Source organism: Talpa europaea, assembly GCF_964194135.1.
Source record: "Talpa europaea genome assembly, chromosome: 12".
Taxonomy (NCBI): domain Eukaryota; kingdom Metazoa; phylum Chordata; class Mammalia; order Eulipotyphla; family Talpidae; genus Talpa; species Talpa europaea.
The window spans coordinates 54148698-54169702 of record NC_140079.1 but is presented as its reverse complement, the minus strand read 5'-3'; the positions used below and the strand labels follow the sequence as shown (position 1 = coordinate 54169702).

The 21005-nt window shown below is 46.4% G+C and overlaps 1 protein-coding gene across 3 annotated transcripts in view; it reads left to right on the top strand.

Moving 5' to 3' along the window:
• Positions 1–540: 540 nt before the first annotated feature.
• The window catches only part of CACNA1E (calcium voltage-gated channel subunit alpha1 E), a gene marked incomplete at its 5' end in the record, with an annotated part of 298790 nt that continues 278325 nt past the window's right edge, over positions 541–21005 (top strand). For 2 of the 3 annotated variants that reach the window (XM_084250602.1, XM_084250601.1), the window contains one exon: positions 542–826. In XM_084250602.1, the coding sequence (XP_084106728.1) occupies positions 542–826 (285 nt within the window). Of the gene's footprint in view, positions 827–21005 lie in introns of all 3 variants that reach the window. The other variant, XM_084250600.1, reaches the window with a different exon arrangement.

Genomic DNA, 21005 nt, shown 5'->3' with positions numbered 1-21005 from the left:
CTGGCGTTGTAAAGCATGTCATCGTAACCCTGTCCTTGCGGGTTTTTTTTTTTTTTTTAAGTTCTTTTGTTTTCGTTGCTCCCCTCCCCCCACCAATAAATCACCCAACTGTTACCTAGCGGGCCGGTGCTTGCCTCTCTCCCAGAACTAGGTGGTGCGTCTGCCAGAAGAGGAGCTATGTTTGAGCAGCAGCCTACCCCACCCCTCTTCAGTCCCTGAACGCCACCACACACTGACATTTTGAAAAAAAAAAAAAAAATTGCCTCCAGAAACTGAGCACCCCCAAGCCCTCCCTCCCTCTCCTTTCTTTCCTCCTTGAGAAATGGAGCTTCGCAGAGGGTGTATGTAGAGTCAACAGTTCAGAGCGGCGGGGCTTGCTGTCGCCTCGGCTCCGAAGAGCTCGCGGGGCTCCCCGGAGGCGGTGGTCTTGGGGCCGGTCTGGATGCGCCTCTGAGCCTCCGTGTGTCTTTCTGCTTGTCGCTGTGCGCGGGTGTTCGGCCGCGATCACCTCTGTGTGTCTTCTGTCTGTTTAAACTTCAGGATGGCTCGCTTCGGGGAGGCGGTGGTCGCCAGGCCGGGGTCGGGCGATGGAGACTCAGACCAGAGCCGGAACCGGCAAGGAACTCCGGTGCCGGCCTCAGGGCCCGCGGCCGCCTACAAGCAGTCGAAAGCGCAGAGGGCGCGGACTATGGCTTTGTACAATCCCATTCCTGTCCGGCAGAACTGTTTCACCGTCAACAGATCCCTGTTCATCTTCGGAGAAGATAACATTGTCAGGAAATACGCCAAGAAGCTCATCGATTGGCCATATCCTTTCTTGCCCACCGTAACTCCCTTCTGCCCCTTTGCATTTCTTGGGGGTGAGGGGGGAAACCTAGCATGGAATTTATCACCCATCCCCTTCCTGGTGCCGGTTTGCCCCTTTGCTGAAGTGCACTCTTTACTTTGGTGCATCTAAGGGGCAAGTCTGTGCTATAGAAACTGGTATGGGCACTAAAGTGTTTTTCAAGGTAAGACATTTGGTTTTTGGTTTTTCCTATGTGGAAATCGCTGGAGTCCCTGGGTGTGTGGTGGTGCAGTGTCTGCCCCTTTCTGGGCGAGGCTTTGTCTGATTTCCAGGCCCCCCAGGCTTTCCACAAGACAAGCTGCACTCTACACCGAATGGGTTGCCCCTAACCTCTGGGTTGGCTTTCTTAGCCAATTCTCCCTTTACCTCCCTTTAAGCCATCACCTCCTCCCTCCCCCAGCTGGGGGTACACCTTCAATATCTGCCTGTGGGGAAGTTGAAGCTCTAGGAGGGGATGGATCAGCTCAGAACACTCAAGAGCGCTGGGCCAAAGCCATGCAGACATAGAGAAATGGATACAGGAAGCAGGCTTTTGCCTGGGCATCCAGCTAACTCCAGGGACTGAGTTTAAGTTTCACTGAAAGTGGAGTGAATGGGCATGTCAGAGGAGACAAAATCTAATGACACGGCCCAAACAGCTCAGAGTTGCAGTTTTCTTTCGGGCCCATGCTTTCCTCAGTCCTGGGTTGGGTCCTCTCCGGTCCCTGACCCAGCTGAGCCCAATGCTCAGGAGCCAGGTGGATCTGCTGGGTATGAATTCATCAGCTGAGAGCTGCATCAGCTGAGCCCAGAGGTGTGCGAGCAGTCTCCCCTGCTCTGAAGGAACTGCTCTCTACAAAAAGCTGATGGGGGCGGCTCTGATGGTGCGGTGTCAGGGTGAACGGGCATGGAAGGAGCTTCTTTGCAGGCTTAATCAAGTGCACCAAATGCAAGCTGCTGATTAGGCATCTCGCTGCCTTGTTCTTCACGAAGGATTTGGGTGTCTGGCAAAATCTTTAGGAATTGGAGGTTGCGGGGTGGTGAGGGGGGATTAGTAGGAAGCAAGCCAGCAGGGTGGTGTTAAATTGGGGTCAGGCATGGAGACAGGGGACTCTGATGCTTCTATGGAGAGAGATTTCTTGGGAAGGATGCACCTGCAAAGGAGGCCCCTCTTCTTCCCTGTCTCCCCCTTCCCAACCCCCAATCCCCCAGGTGTGCAGCAGCAGGGAGACAGCTGGAGCCACTTTGGTCTCTAGTATCAGGGAGGTACTTGGCAGCCCTCTTCCTCCAGCTCCTGGGCTTGTCCCTGCTGCCCCCACCCCAGGCTCTGGTCCCCCGCCTTCCTCTCTAGTCCCCTGCCTCAGCAGCCCAGCGATTGGCTGGCCCATGAGCTTCTAGGCAGCACCCATCATTAGAAGCGAAGGAGCATCTCTAAGCAGATATTCTTCCTGCTGCTGCTGGCGGCCGCCCACAGCCACCCTAGGCTGGGTTTGCTCTTTCTCCCCGTGTTCCCCTCCCACCCCCACGGGGTGATGGGGGCCTTACAGTACCAAATTAAATGTCTCCTGGGTGGGGTACTGAGGAGGCTGAAGGGTCTGATTCCTGCAGTCCTGCTGCACAAAGCAGAAAGATCTCATTGTGTTGTCTAATGCGGCTGCAAACGCTCTTCTGCCAAGTCCCTCCTGATTTCCCCAGCCCAGCCCCTCCCTCACCCACCTTCTACAATTCTCAAAATTGCCCCACCCACCAGGTGCTGCTTCTCAGCACCCCTCTCTTTGGGGCGTGTTTATTCTGACTGGCGCCCTCAGGTTTCTAGGCGGTAGACAAAGCCTCCCCTCCACCCTCTGCGGGTAGCAAAGTGTTCTGGCTGCTATCGCTGGCACCTGGGGCAGTGCCACAAAACTCCCTGAGGCTCGGTTCCCCATCCCCCAGGGTTCTGCACCTCGGGGCACTTCTGGCTGGGCCCAGGCTCCTGGGACTGGGAGATGAAGCACGTTTTCTACACCACGTGGTCGCCTCTGCTCACGTTTTTCTCTTGCGCTGCAAAGACACCGCCTTTCTGCCAGGCAGTGAGAGTGCAAGGTGTGACTAGATTTTACTCCTCCCTTTCCCTGTCTGTGGCCAAAATGGACCAAAGTGCATCAAAGGAATGCCCAGAGAGTTGATTTCAGCCTCATATTCAATGTCTTGGCAGTGAGCCCGATCCCAATGGTCTCTTTGTGACCCTGTCGTTGGAAGTTTTGCAGTGGTTTACGGCATGCAGGCTGTGGCGGCAGTGTTCAGAGAGCATTTGCTAAGGTGTTTAGAGAAACCCGGCTGGAAAATTTAATATACACCATGTTAGATTGCTGGACATATAACTCACTACTTTATATTCTCTCTGGTGGGGGCCATAGGGGAACACTGGCTTCTGTAGGGTCTGAGTTACCTTTCATACCACATCGAAGTTCCTAATCTCACTCCTCTTCCTTTCTAAATATCCAACTTCCTAAAATATTTTGCTTTTTCTTACTGGGGCTCAGTGTAAGTAGTAGGTTCCTGGGCAGCTTGGGAATGATGCCTTCTGCGTTCACATCCTAGTTCCTTCACCAGTTCTGAAATACTGTTTCAGAATTCAATGAAATACTGTTTCATTACTCCACGACTCAGTTTCCTTCTCTGTAAAACAAGGATGATCATAATGAGTTACTGGGAAAGTTAAATGAGTTAACACATGTCAGGTTCCTAGAAGTTTGTCTAATTACCCAGTAAACTCTTAGCTATTGTTGTTCATAGAAATGTCAGCACTCCTCAAGGGAGGAGTCTTAGTTCCAGGCCAGATGAACTTAGTCCTGTAGACTTCTGTCCTTCCAAAAGAGCCAGAAGCAACATCAACATCACCCTGGGAACTTTTTAAAAAATTCAGCATCATGAACCTCATTTTAAACTAACTGAATCAGAATCAACATTTAAACTAGGTCCTCCAGTGATTAGTATACACATTAAAGTTTAGGGGGTATGTCTCTGCTCTCTGTAAGAGCCAGATTTGGGGGGAAAAAGGAAGATTGTTCAGAAAACAGACGGGACCTGCTTGGAGCTGACACACGCACATTCAATGTCGATTTGCATTATTAGTGCATTATGCTTTTTGAGACTTACACATTTTTTTATCGGCTGCAGAAAGTCACAGTAAGCACTTCTATATACAACATCACTGGTCTCTGAACACTGCTTCTTATTGGTCTTTAATGAGATGGGCTTGAGAAGATCAGTTAAGTAAAAAGAATGATTTTATTTACATTTGTAGGACCCTCTGACTCAGTGGGGGTGGGATAACCTTATCCAGTTATTAATAGGGTAGATGGAGGTCTTAGGGAAGAAATGCCTTAGATAACCCAGATTCGGTGTAAAAGATGGTGGCGAGTCACCAGCCCACTCTGAATGTGTTTTATTTTTCTTGGAAGCTACATCTGCATAGGGAGATAATTTTATTTTCTTATGGCACTCTCTTCTGCAGTGGATACCATAACCTTTTTTGAAAATGCTAATCTGATTTAAAATGTGATGTTACATTTTATATGATTCCGCCTTTTCCTTCTTGCTGATCTAATAGAGCTAACAAATGGGTTCTCTTCCTCTCAGGGAACTGGCTGCTTGGAGTGTCATCCCCTGTCCACTGTGTCGTATGCTTCCCAGGTCATACCCTCTGTACCAGATCCAGCGGATGTACAGGGTCTTCGCTCATGCTTTTTGAGATGTCCACACTTGTCTGTGTTCACCAGGTCAGCTGATGAAGGGCAGGAATGGTATGTCTGACTTGGAGGTGCTGTGCCATAGAAAGGCAGTGGGAGATCCCCGTACCCCTCCCCCCGCCACCCATTCCATGCCTTACAGGTCTTCTGTGCGGAGGGCCCAGTGGTTCATTTGGAAATAACTTGATTTAAGGTAGGAAGAGCAAATGTGTTTGCAGCCACTAAGATGAATCTCATTATAACAAACCTGTGGCTATTCATTGCAGAGAATTTCATGGTAACCCCCCAGGCACTCTGACTAGGGGTAAGAAGTTGTATGTTCTACTATGGTGAATTTCCCAGTGGAAATTGTCCATTTGTTTTAGAGAATTTTGATGAGGATAATCGAAAGCTTTAGTTCCTAAGTCTCCTATTTTGGCTCATATTTTCCTGCTTTGGTTGCCTGTAAAGGTATATATAGCACCTTGCAAGATAGTAGACTGTAATCCTGGTGAGAATTTTAGGTTTGATGTCACTCTAATTGATCATGAGTCAGAGTGCCTTGATTAGGGCAGAGGGTGACAGTTCTCAAAGGTGAAGTATGTAATTATATTCTAGGATCAGATACTGCAGAGAGGCTTCCCATCTCCTGTATACCTGGGCACAGGTGCAGATAGTGAGACAGTGGCTGGATCTGGCACTGGGGCTGCAGGGTGAAGGTCTTTGGTTTCTGAGGCCCCCAAGATCATCTCCTTATTGCTCTTTGACTTTATCCTTGAAATAAGGGGTGGGTCCTGTTGGGGAACCAGTTGTAATTGGGAGGCAGCCTAGAAAGCAGGTTGGAGTGAAGGCGGTTGACCAAACTGAAATGACTTGAGGATAGAGACAAAAATACCTGGGATGTGATAGTTACGGCTATTGGTTTGCATGTTATGGTAGCCCTACTTCCCTCCGCTTCCTTTCTCTGTAATAGGTTCAGTGCACACTGTGAATTAAAGGAGGATCAGGAGGAGGTGCGGAGGAGGAGGGAGAGGTGGAGAAGAGGAAAAAACAGAACAGTCCTTCATGTTTTCTCCTCCTGAAATCTCCAGACTGGAATTATTAGCTCCATCCAAAATTGCTTATCTCTTTTTAGCTGTTGCTGTATAAAATGTAGGTGTGCCCCCCCAAACTCTGCGCTTTTCCCCCTTTTATAGGAACATCTGGTTTCATTCCATCATCATATTCCTTAGTTAAAATAAAACTGAGTCAAGATTTGCTAAGCTTCCAGAACTCTTGCAGACCCTTGGGCTCCATGTTCCCTCAGCAGATCCCTCTCCTTTTTGCTCAGTGCTGCCAGGAAAGCTGCAGCTCCCGAAGCCCAGCCCTGCAGAGGCCACTCTCCAGTTCTTACTCATCACTGACCACGAAGACTAGAAAGAGGGAACCTAACATGACTGTAATTAATACCTTTTTATTCCAGGAGAGAGAGACCCGGTCCTTTTCTTCACTTTCTCTTTCTGCCCAGTCCTCCGCCCCTTTTCGTCTTTCTATATTTCTCGCTCTCTCATTTTTAGGTTTAGCCTTTGTGAATAATTCATTATCTGTGTGGGTTTTTCCTAGGATTTTTCAGAAAAGGAAGGTTATTTGTCTTCCTCTTGGATATGAGCAAGGTCTCTTGCAGAGGGTAGTTTCACATACTAACTTTTTTTCCCTCTAAGCCTGCTGTTTTCTGCAGTGGTTCTGGAAAATCTCTTGTAATGTGGATTTTCCAGTTTTCACACTGTTTTATGATGCCTGCCTCTTCTCCGGTCCTGTTACATTCAGGGACTCCGATGCAGCTATCTCCCTCCTCTGTTCAGAGAATATGTTTAACCAGAAGGTGCTTATGCCCCTAAGTAGTCCCTCTTGATCCTCTTACCATCCTGGGTCTTCACACTGAGACATGCAGAGTCACTGAATTAAAAAGAGATCAGTGAGTGTTTCTCCAGTATAGAATTCACATAGGAATTGAGGGGGCTGGGAGATGGCCTCTAAATTAGTACATAACACCTCCCACCCCATCATGACATATGACTTCTAAAGCAATTCTTTCAAAGAGGGATAAACATGTCTGGGACCTATTTCAGTGCTTCTCTCCCCAGTCATCCTAAATCTGCACAAGAGAACTTGTGTGGGTCACCGATCCTGTGTCCAATGTCACTCTAAATTGACAGCAAAATGTATAGCACAAAGGTTTTTAAGCTTCTCTAAGGGTGTGGTCTCTCACATGTACATCTATGGTCTCATTTTGCTTACTGAATGTCGCACCTTGGCCAGTATTTGGCTGTAAGCCCTTAACCCTGCCTGTCAGCCTCATGTCCCCATCTCTGGACAGCAAGGACCGCCAGAGGTCTGTCGTTCAGAGGGGAAAAAGGACCAGACTAAGGGGCACAATATAGGATGACTTCAAAGCCTGTCAGTTATCCCAAGCATCCTCTTACCACCCCTGGCAGAGCAGTGGCTGCTTCCTAAGAGTGTATCTGCTAATTGCATTTTGAGTTCCAAGCTTGTAGGATGAAAGGGTTTACTCTTAGCCCACTTGAACAGGAAAAAAAGGCCCATTTTCAGAGCTGCAGTGCATCAGGCAGGGGCAAGGCTTGGGAGCTGGTGCAGACTGGGCTCTGGTGGTCGGGACACGTGAGGGTCCACAGGGACAGGCCCAGCCTGGCACCCACGCCAAGTGTGGCCTTCATGCCTGTGGGTGGTTGATTTGAATCATGGCTGCAACTCTGCATAATTTTGAGGCTGGATTTGTTGCTGCACCGGTCCTGCTGCATTTGGGCTGCGTCTCTCTCCTCATTTCTGGAGAATCGAAAAGCCTGTTTCAGATGGAGGCCTTAGCTTTCCAAAGGCTTGTGTCATTAAAGTTGGTGGTGGCGTTGGTGGGGAGGGCGTCTCTATTTCTGTGTTTCCTTCAGTGGAGGGGGTGCAAAGGATGAGAACGTGTGGTGGGGAGCAGGGCAGAGGGAGAAGGAAAGAAATACTCTGGTCATTGCCCAGATCTGAGGCTCGCAGTGATCTGACTCCGAAATCTTTTCTGTGGCAGAGTTGCAGGGAGCTTTGAGTGACTTCCTGGACCCAGTGAAGTGGCTTTGAAAACCAGCACCAGGAGGACATGAGATGTCACAATTCCTCCCCGCCTCTAGTGTAGCTGTAGGTTTGAAGTTCTTCAGACTCTATGTGCCTCTTTCCCGATTTCCACACCTTTGTCTCCTGGGTCTGGTTAGAGTGAAAAAGCATGAAATTTGATTTTCCACAGTCCTTCAGAAACGCTATGGTGACTTCCAGCTGTCTGCTGTTGCGACTCTTGCTACTGTTCAGTTAGACCAGGGTTTTTTTTTGGGGGGGGGTGGTGGTTGGAGAGGGGTGATCTTCATCTGCATCAAGGCTCATTTTTCATCCTCTCTGTATTGAAGTCACACATCTTCATGCTGCCTATTTCATCTCTTGTCAAACCCTAGCATGTCTTGGCACCTCCTGAAGGGCTTGTGAATATACAGAGTTTCTGACTCAGTGATCTGAAACAGGGCCTGAGACTTTGCCTTTGTCGCTAGTTCCTGGGAGATGCTGATGCTCCGAGACTTGGAACCTGACTTTGAGAACCACTGCTGGACGTAGTTTTGTTACCCCCTTGGTCATGCCTTAAAAGGAGGCCAGGCTTACCGATTGCCGAGGAGAGTCCCCATCCAAAATCTCCCTTTCATACACCAGCTTCACATCCTGCTGCTCACAAAAGCTTGTTTATTGGGTGCAGAGAGTGAGGCTTGGAGACATCCCTGTCAAAATGCACGTGATCTTGAGAGCGGGAAGAAGAGCACTCTCATATGCTAGTCCTCTTATTAGCTTGTCTTCCCTTTCTGGGCTTATAACTGAGAGCAGCCTCCCCTGAGAATTGGCACGGGACACGCTCCATTTAATTCCAGTGCCTAACGTCATGCTCGCACACGTGGTGAGCATTCAGTAAGCTTTTGCTGAATGATTTCATTAGTTGGTTACTATTGATTACAACAAACATTAATGCAGTGCCTGTCATGTGCCTGGGGCTGCGCTGATCGTGACCCATAGGACCTCTTGTGTGGAAAGAGGAGGTGGCAAGGGCACTGGATGGCAGGGAGGAGAGGAAAGGATCGCTACATCGGGATTGGAGGTTGTAAAAGACAAGTTTTATCTACTTCACAGTCTTGCACAGAATGGTACCAGCTTCTGAACCACCCAACACAGGCCGTGAACAAAGCAGAGTATTGCTGTTACCTGGCATTTTGTTGTACAGAAAATTGCATTGATTGGCATCCAGAGATCTGCGGAAAAAGGATAGTTGAGATTTGTAACGATGGCCCTTGGACCTCACAAGATGCAGTGCTTTCCTAATCTCGCTGACAAAGCATTCGTTACATAATGTTCAACACAGTGTGGATGGTGGCTGCAGTGTAATGTATTTGAAACTTTTGCAAATTTCCATCGATATTGATTCTATGAAGTAGCTCTTTATCACTTACTTCTCTTTGTTAAAATCACCAAAGTGTTCTTCAGCTAACGGAGAGATTGCTATATTGTTCTGGAAATCAGTCCTTTCAGGTCTAGAACGCTGTTGGACCTGCAGATGAATCCTGGTATGATTGTCATGTGGTCAGAATGTGATAAGAACAAAGTCATTGTTTTTTAAATAGATTGACAGCTCAGCAGGTTTTGATTTACTGGGTAATTTCTCTAGCTGGGGAGCTGGTATTATATCTAACTGGGTGTGCTTGTTTCTGTAGGTTAACGAAGAAAATCAACCACCAAGATATCTGAGAGAGCTTCCAATAGGTATCTCAGTGAAATGTTTCCTCCAGTTGACTGAGTTGCTCAGTTTTGTGCATTGGATTGTTCTCATGTTCTTTTATACTCCTCGGTCAAGGTCATGATTCACTTGCAGAGTGGTGGTCTTTAGATCTTGAAGGCAGTGGGACTTTAGAGTTGCAATGACCTGAGTGGCCATCTACTTGGTTTATTTTTTATTTATTTATTTATTTATTCATTTATTTTTTGCGTGTTGGGACTGCTAGGTCCCTAGTTGGGATCACAAGTTGTATTGAAATTTGATTGAGGTGATGAACCCTTATTTCCTGAAAATTATACCTGCTATTTTTGCATTTAGTTTTAGGGCCCATTTTAAAAACATTGAGTAGTCTTGCAATTGTGTGTGCAGGTGAAGAACTTAGATAGTGACCAGTAAACTATTTGGGCACTGTCCTTGGTCAGTATTTTTTTTAAGATTTATTTATTTATGCATACAAGAACTGGGGTACAGCCAGAGGCGTGGGGCGTGGGTGAGAGGATTCACCAGAGACAGAGTGGGGAACAGAACAGGCAGATCTACAGAAATACACTGCTGAGGGGAGCAGTGAGTGAGTCAGGAGAGGTCTGCTGCGTCATGTGGGTAGCTTCCTGGCCGGAGATCAAACTCATGCTGCAGTGGCTGCGGTTGTGTCTTAACTCCTTGTACCACCAGGGAGGCCCCTGTCCCTGGTCAGTTTTAGTGCCCCTTCCTGCCTGGTATCAAAAGCACAAAAGAATGTTTCATGTGAAGTCAAATCTGTGATAAAGGAAGGATGCTGGGAATCTTTGTATAGAGATGTTCAAAAATTCCCACACTCTGGGATGTTGAGATGCTGGGCTGTCAGAAATAGTGGCTCCCAGCACAACCTCGTCCCCTTTAGATACAAGAAGACAGGAGCTCCCTGTGCAGGCAGGCTGCCTTGACACCACACAAGCATACTAGCCAGAGAGCCTTAAGTCAATACTGGGATTCTTTTCTACATCACCCTGATAGGTGGCCATCAAGCTACAGAATGATCTTCCATTGCTAGAAGCCTCAGGTGTAGGGAATTGAGATGTTCTTCACTACAGCTTCCCCTGTTTGCTTCTTTCCTGTTTCTGTTTTGTAAAGCAGTAATCTACTTCTTGCTCACTTACCAGTCTTAGACACTGAATAGTTCTGTTTGGTTAGAACTTTCTGTGATGATGGATTTATTTTTGTTGGTGTTGTCCAATTCAGTAGCCACTAGCTACAAGTGCTGTTGGGCACTTGATGTGTAGCTGTTGTGACCAAGAACTGCAATTTAGATTTTATTTGCATTTTAATTAAGTTTAAATAACCACATGTGCCTAGTGACTATAGTATAGAACAACAGGGATAGAACAGTTAGAAAATGAGGCAGGAAGAACTAAGTTCCTGTCTGATCAGTCATTTGTGAGCTTTATGACTGGGCAAGGTTTCCTTAGCTTGGTGTATTAAAATTCTTGTGATCCATTCTGCACACCACCCCAACCTGACCTGGGTTTTTCTCTAGTTTTCCAAGGAATCACTCATACCTGCAGGCATCATCCTGTCTAGGCTTCAGTGGCTCCCTCTGCCACTGCCACTGTCAGTGGCTCCCTCTGCCTGGAATGTCTTCTTTTTTTGCACTGTACGCAAAGGCCACTTCCTCTGTGAAGCCTTCCTTGATTTCTCTCAGCTGAGTAAGACCTCTGCCCTCCCCTGGGCTCCCATTAGGCACCCAATTTATTACTTTATTGTAACATTGCGTAGCTTAGTATTGGTTTAAAATACTAGCAAGGAGTTGGCTTTATCAATTAGTTTTTTAATTACCAGAACATAGACCAGTGCTTACTAACATTGATGTTTAACACATTTATTTAAATTAAGATAATTTGGTTTTTGTTTAAATTATGGTCATAGGTTGTTTGTGTTTTTTGTTTTTTGTTAAAGAAATGGGGTTCTCTTCTGACTTGACTTGAGGTTACAGCCAGTTTAAAGCTGTAACTCACTCTATTCTCATACAATTGAATTTTTGAATCTAAATTCAAGACTCTGTTTATGTCAATTACATAACATCTCCTTGCTTGGGCCTCACCATCTACCCTGTAGAGATCCTTTGCTAGTGGGAACAGTGAATGGACATGTACTGAGTATGTCAGATTCTCTACTTCCAAACCAAAAAGAAATCCATAATTTAAATATAGGGAACTTGAGGCTAAGGAAGATGAAGTCACTTGCCCCAGGTTACCACCAGTGAACTTGAAACCCTGCTGGTCCAACTCCAAAGTTTAAGTGGTCTCCATTATATATTGTCTCTAGTCTATTTTGTTTAAAGAGTGAGTGCCCCTCCTGGGTTCTCTGTCACCTACAATCTGCATAAGTATGTGCTTTATGCTTCCATTCAAATAATGGTTAAAAATTGGTTAGTATCAAGTAGCTCCCTCTGTTCCTAAGTGCATTTGTCCATTCTCATCAACTGTTCAGCTTATCTTAAATCTTCTGAGCTGTGCTTTAACCAGCTGACATTTCTCAATTTTGTCTGTGAGAATATTGTGGGAGGTATCTTTGTCATGTGCCTTACTGAAATCAATGCACACTTCAAAGACTGTTCATGTCTATTTTAGGCCAGGGGGCAGCTACTAGCTTTCTCCAATGTCCACTCTAGGTATCCTTTTCAGAGGTATCACTTCTTTTCTCGGTATCACTCTGAATATTATTGATTATAGGTCAGTATTTTATTTCTCTACTAGATCATCATAGTGGCCAGCCCTGGAATCACAGCAGTTGAAGGGATGTTAGATGTTCTGTCGTCCAGTGCCCAGGTGATGAAAGCTGTGCCTTAAAGCACAGGATTCACCACTTCTTTCTTGGAAACTTTAGAGTATTCTGGTTAAAAACAGAGCCTGTGAAACCTCCCTGGTGGTGCAGGGTTAAAGTCTATGAAGCTATCTTCAGCCACTGCAGCATGAGGCATGATTTTGATCCCCAGGCAGGGAGCTGACCCACATGGCGCAGCAGACCTCTCCTGTCTCACCAGCTGCTCCCCTCAGCAGTGTATTTCAGTAGATCCACCTGCTCTGCTCCCCATTCTGTCTCTGGTGAATCTTCTCACCCCCTCACCTCTGGCCTACACCCTAGTTCTTGTATGCATAAATAAAAAAAAAAAGTAAGTCTTAAAAATGAACAAAAACAACATAGCCCGTGGATTCAGATCTTAGTTCCATCTCTGGCTCTCCCTGGCTGTGTGCCTTGGTGGCACTGTTTAACCTAGATGTGCCTCAGTTTCCTCAAACAAAATGTGGAAATAGGAATTTTACGTATAGTGTGTATCCAAGAGGATTTTGGTGAAGATCAAATGAGCTAATGCATGTCAAATGGAAGAACGGTGTCTGGTACATAGTAAGCCATGAATAAGTCTTAGCTGTTAGTATCTGGTTAATTCTGGATGAACTTAAGCTGTTGCAGCTCAGTTTTCTCCTTCTGCCAATACCTTCCATTTTCTCTTGGCTCTTGCCAGGTATCTAACCTGAGCTACCCAGATAATATTTATGTGACCTCGCTTTGTTCCTTTGAGCCCCTCTGAGTTTCCACTGGGAGGTGGAGATGACTCCCTGCTTTGCCCACCTTTCCCGACTCCCTAGCTTCTCTAAGGCTCACAGCTAGGGAGTGGCAGAGATGGAATTGAGATCTAAATCCACATGTCATGCTTTTAACCAGTCTGCTCTCCAGCTTCCTGCCAGAAACAGCTAGTGGGTAAGACCACCCTTTGGAAACATGGTGGATATTAGTATTATGGTAGCGTCCATAAATATCTAATATTTATTGAGCATTTACATACACCAGATTACTGTACAAAGTGTGCCCCATGGATTATTACATTGTTTTCCTCATGGCAATTCTAAGGAGATGGACATTTTTTTTTTTCTCTCGTATCTCACCATTATGGAAATGAAAGCCTGGAGAGGTTAGCTCATTTGCCCGAGATCACACAGTGCACAGGCGCTGGAGCCTGTGTTGTAGCCACAGCACAGCCCTGGGCTTTTCCCCCCTCTTTATTCTCAGCTATTGGGTTTACATTTTTTTTTTTAAGATTTATTTATTTATTAATACAAGCACTGGGTACAGTCAGAAGCGCGGGAGGGTGAGAGAATTCACCAGAGCCAGAGCGGGGAGCAGAACAGGCAGACTGACGGAGTACACTGCTGAGGGGAGCAGCGGGCGCGGCAGGAGAGGTCTGCTGCACCATATGGGTTCTCCCTGGCCAGTTGGGGATCCAACTCTTTCTGCAGAGGCTGCAGATTGCTTCATAGTGCGGTGCTTAACCCCTTGTGCCACCAGGGAGGCCCACCTTTGGGATTTTCTTTTTTTTTTTTTTATTTATACAAGAGCTGGGGTGCAGGCTAGAGTCACGGGAGGGTGAAAGGATTCACCAGAGCCAGAGCGGGGAGCAGAACAGGCAGACTGATGAAGAAGTACACTGCTGAGGGGAGCAGCGGGCGGCAGGAGAGGTCTGTCGCACCATGTGGGACCCTCACCCGCGGCCGGGGATTGAACCAGCACTGCAGAGGCTGCGGGCAGCTTCACAGCCCAGCGTTCAACCGCTGCGCCACCAGGGAGGCCCTGGGTTTACAATTTTTGAAGATAAATTTCTGTCTTTATGTATCTATATTGTCCCTGAGAACATATACGGATTTACAACCTAGGAAAAAATGCCTTCAGGAGAAATAATGATGCTAAGTTTTCCTAGTAACCTTTTGATAAAAGCAGACCAGCCCTTCAGATCCACCAACCTTAAACAAGTTCACTAGATCTTGTTTCTGTTTGTACAGAAATGATAGTCAGTTATTCAGTGGCCTGATGGGTGCGTATGGAAATGTCTCTTCTAAAGTTCTCGTTTCCACTCAGGCTAACCTAGAAGACTCATCTTCTAGATCACTGTTCTTGTCTCTTTGGGTTTCTGGCTGTTAAGAGTTTCTATCTTTCCATCTTTGAGAAGGGGGTTAGAGCAGGACTCTGAGTTGTGCAGGAACTCTGAAAAGGTTAGAGGGATGGGCAGGAAGGGGAAACTCCATGGCTTGGGGCCCTGTGATATTTGCCTGATGAGCTCAGTGAAGGTCATCTGACCTGAGTACCTGGGGGTCTTTTCTCTGAGGGAACTGAGTACTGATGTGGGCATGAAGTGCCATTTGGCTCTTGGAAAATCGGTAGAAGACTCAGCAAAAGAAATTAGGGAGTGGGCCTAAAAAATTAAAGGAACTGCCTCTTCTTTCTGCTAACTTTGGATTGTGTTTGCATGGAAATTTGTATTTATGAAATAATTGAGCCATATGGATGTGCAAGGGTGCATGTGTTACCCAGGTCTGTGGATATGAGGAGCAGTTGAAGGGTGTGGGTTTATCTGGAGGTGGGGTGGGTGGGTGGACATGGTAACGTGAGCAGGGGCAGTTCTGGGGAATATGGGCCTATGTAAATTCAGAGAATCTGGGCACTTTGGTGAGATAATGCTCCCTCCTCATACATTGTTCTGTATGCTTGTATTTACGTATTTTTTAGATCACCATCTGCCCCTGCTCCCCCAGTGTTTCATGGATAAGAATGCAATGTCTTCTCTGGGTAATCTCTTTTCCTGATGATGATTACAGAGAAGCAAATGTCCACCCCTAAATGTATAGGCCCAGGAAGCTGGAGCTCATTTCTGTCATTACAATCAATAGGTAGACTCAAAAGATGCAAACAAAGGGATAGATTCCGGGACGTGAGAAAGAAGTTGTGTTGGAACCACACTGGGCGATCATAAGTGTCATCCCCTCTGTTTCGCTCTTGCTTCATTTATTTTCATCATATAGTTTGACCAGCATTCTGTAGGGACCACGATCCAGGTCTGGAAGGTCATCTGTTCCTCAGAATGCATGCCTGGAAGTGGACAGAGGAAATTATCCTTTTAATAAATGTTGATTGTGTGACAGACACTCTATGGTGTGCTTTTGACATCTATCATTTAACCGAACCCTGAGTGAAGTGAATATTATTCTCATTTTACAGATGATTAGCCCCGGTTAGAGGGAGGTGTGGCCTGGCTGACTGTTGGCTGCCCCCCCGGCCCCCTCCCCATTGTAGTCCTTCCACCTCCTCAGCTCACATAGCAGGCCAGCCACACCTCTCCCCTCTCACAGCATCTTTTTACGATGCTGCTGTATCCTGCCTGCCTGTTCCTGAGCACCTGCTGCATGTGAGGCCACTCCCACATAGGAGCAAAAGATCAAAGGATTGACGGAGAGGGAAGAAAAAAGATCTTTTCCCCATCATTATGGTCATCACGAAATGGACCTGAAACCTCTCATCTTCTGTGGTTGGAATGTGCGCTCGGGTGGGAATAGAGGCTCGTTGCTACTCTCCTCCAGAAGCTCCACTACCACACTTCATCCCTCTGCAAAGGGCCTTTGGTTTAGAAATGCCCGTCCTCCTCCTCCTTTCAGTATTACCATGTAAAGTCCATTTTCTTTTTCTAGCCCTCAAAGAAGTCTGCTTTCAGTGTCTTTTTTCCTGGGACACCCAGAGTGTGAGTTGTAGTGTGGAGGAGGCGACTGTCATAACTTTTTTCTTGAACTTTTCACCTGACCGAGTGCTTCTGCCTTTGCAATGTTAAAGAAATAGGGGTTGGGGGGGGGTAACAAGACTGAAGAAAAGACATTTACTTTCCCAACAGATTGTAGAAAAGGATTCTGATAACTTTATGGAAAGCAGTCTCTGTTCACCCCCAGGTCACTATTATGAGGATTCTTAGTTTCCATCAGCTGTCTCTTAGGGAGTTTCTGGCCAGCTCAGCTTGTCATGGAGCTTTTACTTTGGAAAAGTTAGAAATATTTCTGTTGACTTCAGATATGTTCAAAGTATTCCTAGGTGTGATGGGACTTCCAGTTTGAATGCTTCTGGTTGATGTCCTCACTGGTAGCTTCACCAGAAATGGTGTCTGTCAGGTGTGATGATGGATGCCCCTCCCCTCTCTCTGGCTTCCCTTCCCACCATGTTAACCTGTTAGCATTACAGAATGATAGAGGTTAGAGGTGCGGGGACCTAAGAGGAACTCTAGTCAGATCCTTGTTTATCTTAAGAAAGCTGGGAGCTTGAGAGGTGAGGTGATTTGCCATTTGGCCATGTTCATATACCAAGAAATCTTTCCTTGATACCCTTTCCTGGCTTATTCATCTTCCTTCTAGCCCCTTCTTCCTCCTCTGGAGATTTCTCCTTCTTTTATTAGCAACTATGTATTTTATTCTTTTATTAATATTTGTGGGTCTTTAGTGTATCTCTTGGGGTAGGCAGAGAAGGCTGGATATGGAGATCATATCCAGTAAGAAAGACTTAATGAGGCAAAAAGTAGGAATGGACAAGAGAGGGAGAACTCAAGAGAAGCCAACAGAAGCACAGGTCCAGTGAGCATGGGAACCAGTGATTCATGACGGAGCCCAGAGCTCTCCATTCCCAGAGTGTGGTGGAGGGTATCCCTGCTGAGTTGCAGGAGAGCTCCATGAGCTGAGGGTGACAGCCAGTGGGAGAATGGGTGCTCCTTCCTGGATGCTGCAATCACACTTGTCTTGGAATGTTTTCTGGGCTCTTCCATAGCCCTAGGATAGGTAAGCCAACCAATTCCTATCTTAAGAGAGATGCTCTTGAGAAAAACTGGGGAGCCCTGGGGTGGAAGGAGTAACCTCAAATAAAAAGATGCTTTTCTGGACCTCTCCTGGTGGGGCAGCAGTTGAGCACTGGGCTGCGAAGCTGCCCGTAGCCTCTGCAGCACCAGTTCGATCCCTGGCCGCCAGCGAGAGTCCCATATGGCACACAGACCTCTCCTGTCATGCCCGCTGCTCCCCTCGGCAGTGTATTTTGCCAGTCTGCCTGTTCTGTTCCCTGCTCTGGCTCTGGTGAATTCTCCCACCCTCCCGCGCTTCTGACTGTGCCCAGTGCTTGTATAAATAACTAAATCTTAAAAAGATGCCTTTCTGTAAGAACCCTCAATGCAAGCCAAGAAGCCAGGGAGTTTTGATTGTTCTGATAATAGGTTCCTAAACTTTTCAGGAAGAATCCAGAGAGGTTTCTCTGGAAGTCTCCTTTCTTTGCTGGTCTCAGCATCTACATTTGTGAAATGAAATGGTTTTGTGGGGATAGATGACAGAACTCTATGGTTTTTAGGTTTCTGCCTCTTGCACTCTAGTTTCCTCAGTTTACCTCATCTAGTTGAGGACAGTAGCAGCTTATATGGCATCCAGCATCTAAAGCATTGCTCTTTTCCCTGACTGTACATTAGAATTATCCTAAAAACTTCCAGAAATGCTGATGCCCACACTCAATAGGGAGACAAAATTTCTGGAGATAGGATATCTATGTTCATAATTTTTAGCTTCTTAGGTGAATCTACTTGCAGCCAAGGCTGAGAGCCACTATCTTCTATGAAGGAGAAGTGAGCCTTTTACCTGCTTTGTTTCTGTCTCTTTGGAGTGTGCTATAGTCAAGTGTCTTGCCTGATTTCTCTCAGTTCTCTTGCAGGTCATGGTGTAAGAACAGGAGCCCTGGTGTTATCTTGGAATTCAGCCTGAGAGAATGGGATGATTAATGTTTGTGTCATGACACTGGCAAACCTTTCGCCTGTGACTGTGTTTGGCACACATTTTGGATTCTGTAACCGGGATGCTCTGGTCTTTGTGAATTTAGGTCACTTAAGGTTCTTGGACCCAGTTCCAGTGTGTGCATACTCTGCGTGTGTGTGTGTGTGTGTTTCCATACACTAGCAAGCAATTCTCAGGCACTAGCAGGATATCAGCAAATTCAGTTTGGTTCTGATACTGTTTCCCCTGAGATACTGTCAGATTCCACAGATTAAGTGCTCAGTCTCTGAAGGTCTCTCTTGACTTTAGATTCTAGTCACAAGTCTGTACTTCTGACCCTTTTGTAATAAATCAGAGGTCCCGTTACTCCCCCCCTCAGGTTTTGTTAGCAGGCAGACAGGGGGTACTCCAGGACCCCCAAACCTGCCTGCTCTAAATGGGTTCTGTCACCTACCTCACAAAGACAAAACATATTCTTAGTGTATAAGACCTTAAATAGAAATGAACTTTAATAGAATTAGTGTGCAATAGCGAGAAGAGAAGATAATAATTTCCAAATAAACACCCAGAGTTACCCATTCCCTTGTGGATAAGTGCCCAGCCACACACTGTTGGCCCAAAGTAGGGCCACGAAGACCTGAAAGCTTGCCACAAGTCTAAGGCGCCTCTGGTGGGATCCATAGGAAAGGTGTTACAGGGAAGCCCCAATATAAAACGGGTTGCCTGACTGTGGTTCCTCACCTGCATGGTTAAAAGGGACTTATTAATACTCCACTGCAGGCACACACATAAGGTTAATAAAAGGTTTATTTACAAGGAAAGGGGAAATGAGGAAATGTACAACTCAGGGAGAAAAGGGAGATAAAGTCTTAAATGCGTCCTACCGTTCCACCAGCCTGGAAACCCAAAGGCACGCTGAGAGCTGGCTGAGAGCCAAAAGCCATGAAGCCCAGAGGTGTGAGAGAAAGAGAGAGAGAGAGAGAGAGAGAGAGAGAGAGAGAGAGAGAGAGAGAGAGAGAGAGAGAGAGAGAGAGAGAGAGAGAGACCCCAAGGCCCACGTGTCTGGTTTTTATACCAAACCTGGCTGCTTAACTCCACCCTCAGGTCCCAGCCACCTTCCCTTTGGTGGTGACAGGATTTGTTTTTCCCAATGTCCTGATGGCTTTGGTTGGGAGTGGGGGTGGGGTCCACAAAGCCTGCATGGAATTAGTTCAGGACATCCTTTCCCCCTAACAAAGGGACAAGGGGTCAGGCAAGTAAGGAAAAGAGCAAAATCAAAATACAAATCAAGATGAAGGCTGCCATTGTCAACCTCCCCACCAGGCTCTCACCCATGTCTCTGTCTCTTCCAAGTGTCTTCTTCCATGTCCCCAAGTCCCTGGTGCAAGTCCAAGGCCAAGAACATGCACAGCTTCTTCTTCACATGTCTGCTCCATGTGCCTAGTCCAGGTCTTCCAAGTCTTTTTTCCCCAAGTCCTTTTTAGCTTCCCCTTGCTGCTCAGCTCCACCCTTGCTGGGTGGGGCAGGGAACCTGAAACCTCCATTCTCTATGGGAATTGCACTGTTTGGCTAAGTTGCTAGAGTGCCTCACAGAACTCAGGAAACCCATTTACTCACTAGATCACAGATACACTACAAAGGATATTATTTAGGAGCAGCCAGTTGGAAGAGAAGTGGGGGGAAAGACATGCCCTCTCTAGGCATGCCATCTCACCAAATCTCTGTACGTTCTTGAATCCAAAAGCTGGTCCAGAAGCTTTCCTTTTATGGAGGCATCACAGCATAGACTTGATAGATGACATCATTAGCTGTTAGCAATTGAACTCAACATCTACCACCTTTCCTGGAGGTCAGGGGTGGGACTGGCAGTTCTAATCCTTTAATCATGTGGTTGTCTGACAACCATCCCCCACCCTTAGGTGCTTCCTCAAAAGCCATTCCATTAACATAAGAGGAGACTCCTTTATAACTCATAACACTTAGGAAATTCCAAGACTTTTAGAGACCAAATATATGTAAGAAATACTATGTAAGAATATGTTTTGATCATTTATTTTGCTTCTAAGTCACAATGTCTCACAGGTCTAACTAAGTGGACAGCTAGAGGCTGGAGGACAGTGGGTCATGCTGACCCAGGAAGACCCGTTGACCTTGCTTCTACTCACTTGTTAATCTCTTGCTCATAGGCGGTTCCTCCAGTTCCACTGTTATCAAATACAGAAATCTCTCCCTGGTCTCCTTGGTGGTCTCCCAGAGATACTGAACATACCTAAGTGGTGTCTGGAACTGGCTAGCACCTGCTCTTGTGTGTATCTCTTCACTGTGTGTATCTGTGTGTGTCTCTTCACAACTTTAGTTTCTTTGATGTCTAGATGGTAGCTTGAATTGGCCATGTTGAGAGTGTTTACACTCCAGAAATTGGCAGAGGCCACACAGCAGGGCTTTTTTCCCTTTGGGAAATCTAGTTGTTGTATTTGTGAATACACCTCTTACATTACTATTTAACCAAATCTTCCACTCACCTCTGGAACATTGGAACCTATCTCTGCTGCCCCACTTCTGCCTGTGAGTGGGCTTTTCACTCTGGTCCAATTCGTACCCTCTGGAATAACTTAGAAAACATCTAAGCCCCTGATTACAAGTTAACCCTTCAGATATTTGAAAACAGTTCTGATGTCATGCTCAAGTGTCTCCTTTCCAAGTTGATTATTCTTAGTGCTTTCAATATTTTCTCATGTGATGGGAGGCTCTGTAGGTGTCTTTGAACACAGGGGAACTCTTGCAGGGCTTTCAAAGGGAAACAAAAATTCTCCTAGAGATGATCTGTGGACTCTTTCACAAAAAGCTTTTCATTTTCTCTCTGTGTTCTGAGTCCTGTCTGATGCCCTGTGAAGGGAGTGTTGACACAAGGTGGGGGTTCAGTCTTGGGTGCGGTTGCTGATTGCCGCCCTCAAGTTCTTCTTTCTCTAAAATGCATGTTGCTGCCAGAACTCTTGATGGGCTTGAATTCATCAGAGTGTCATCAAAACACAGATTCTGGTTTC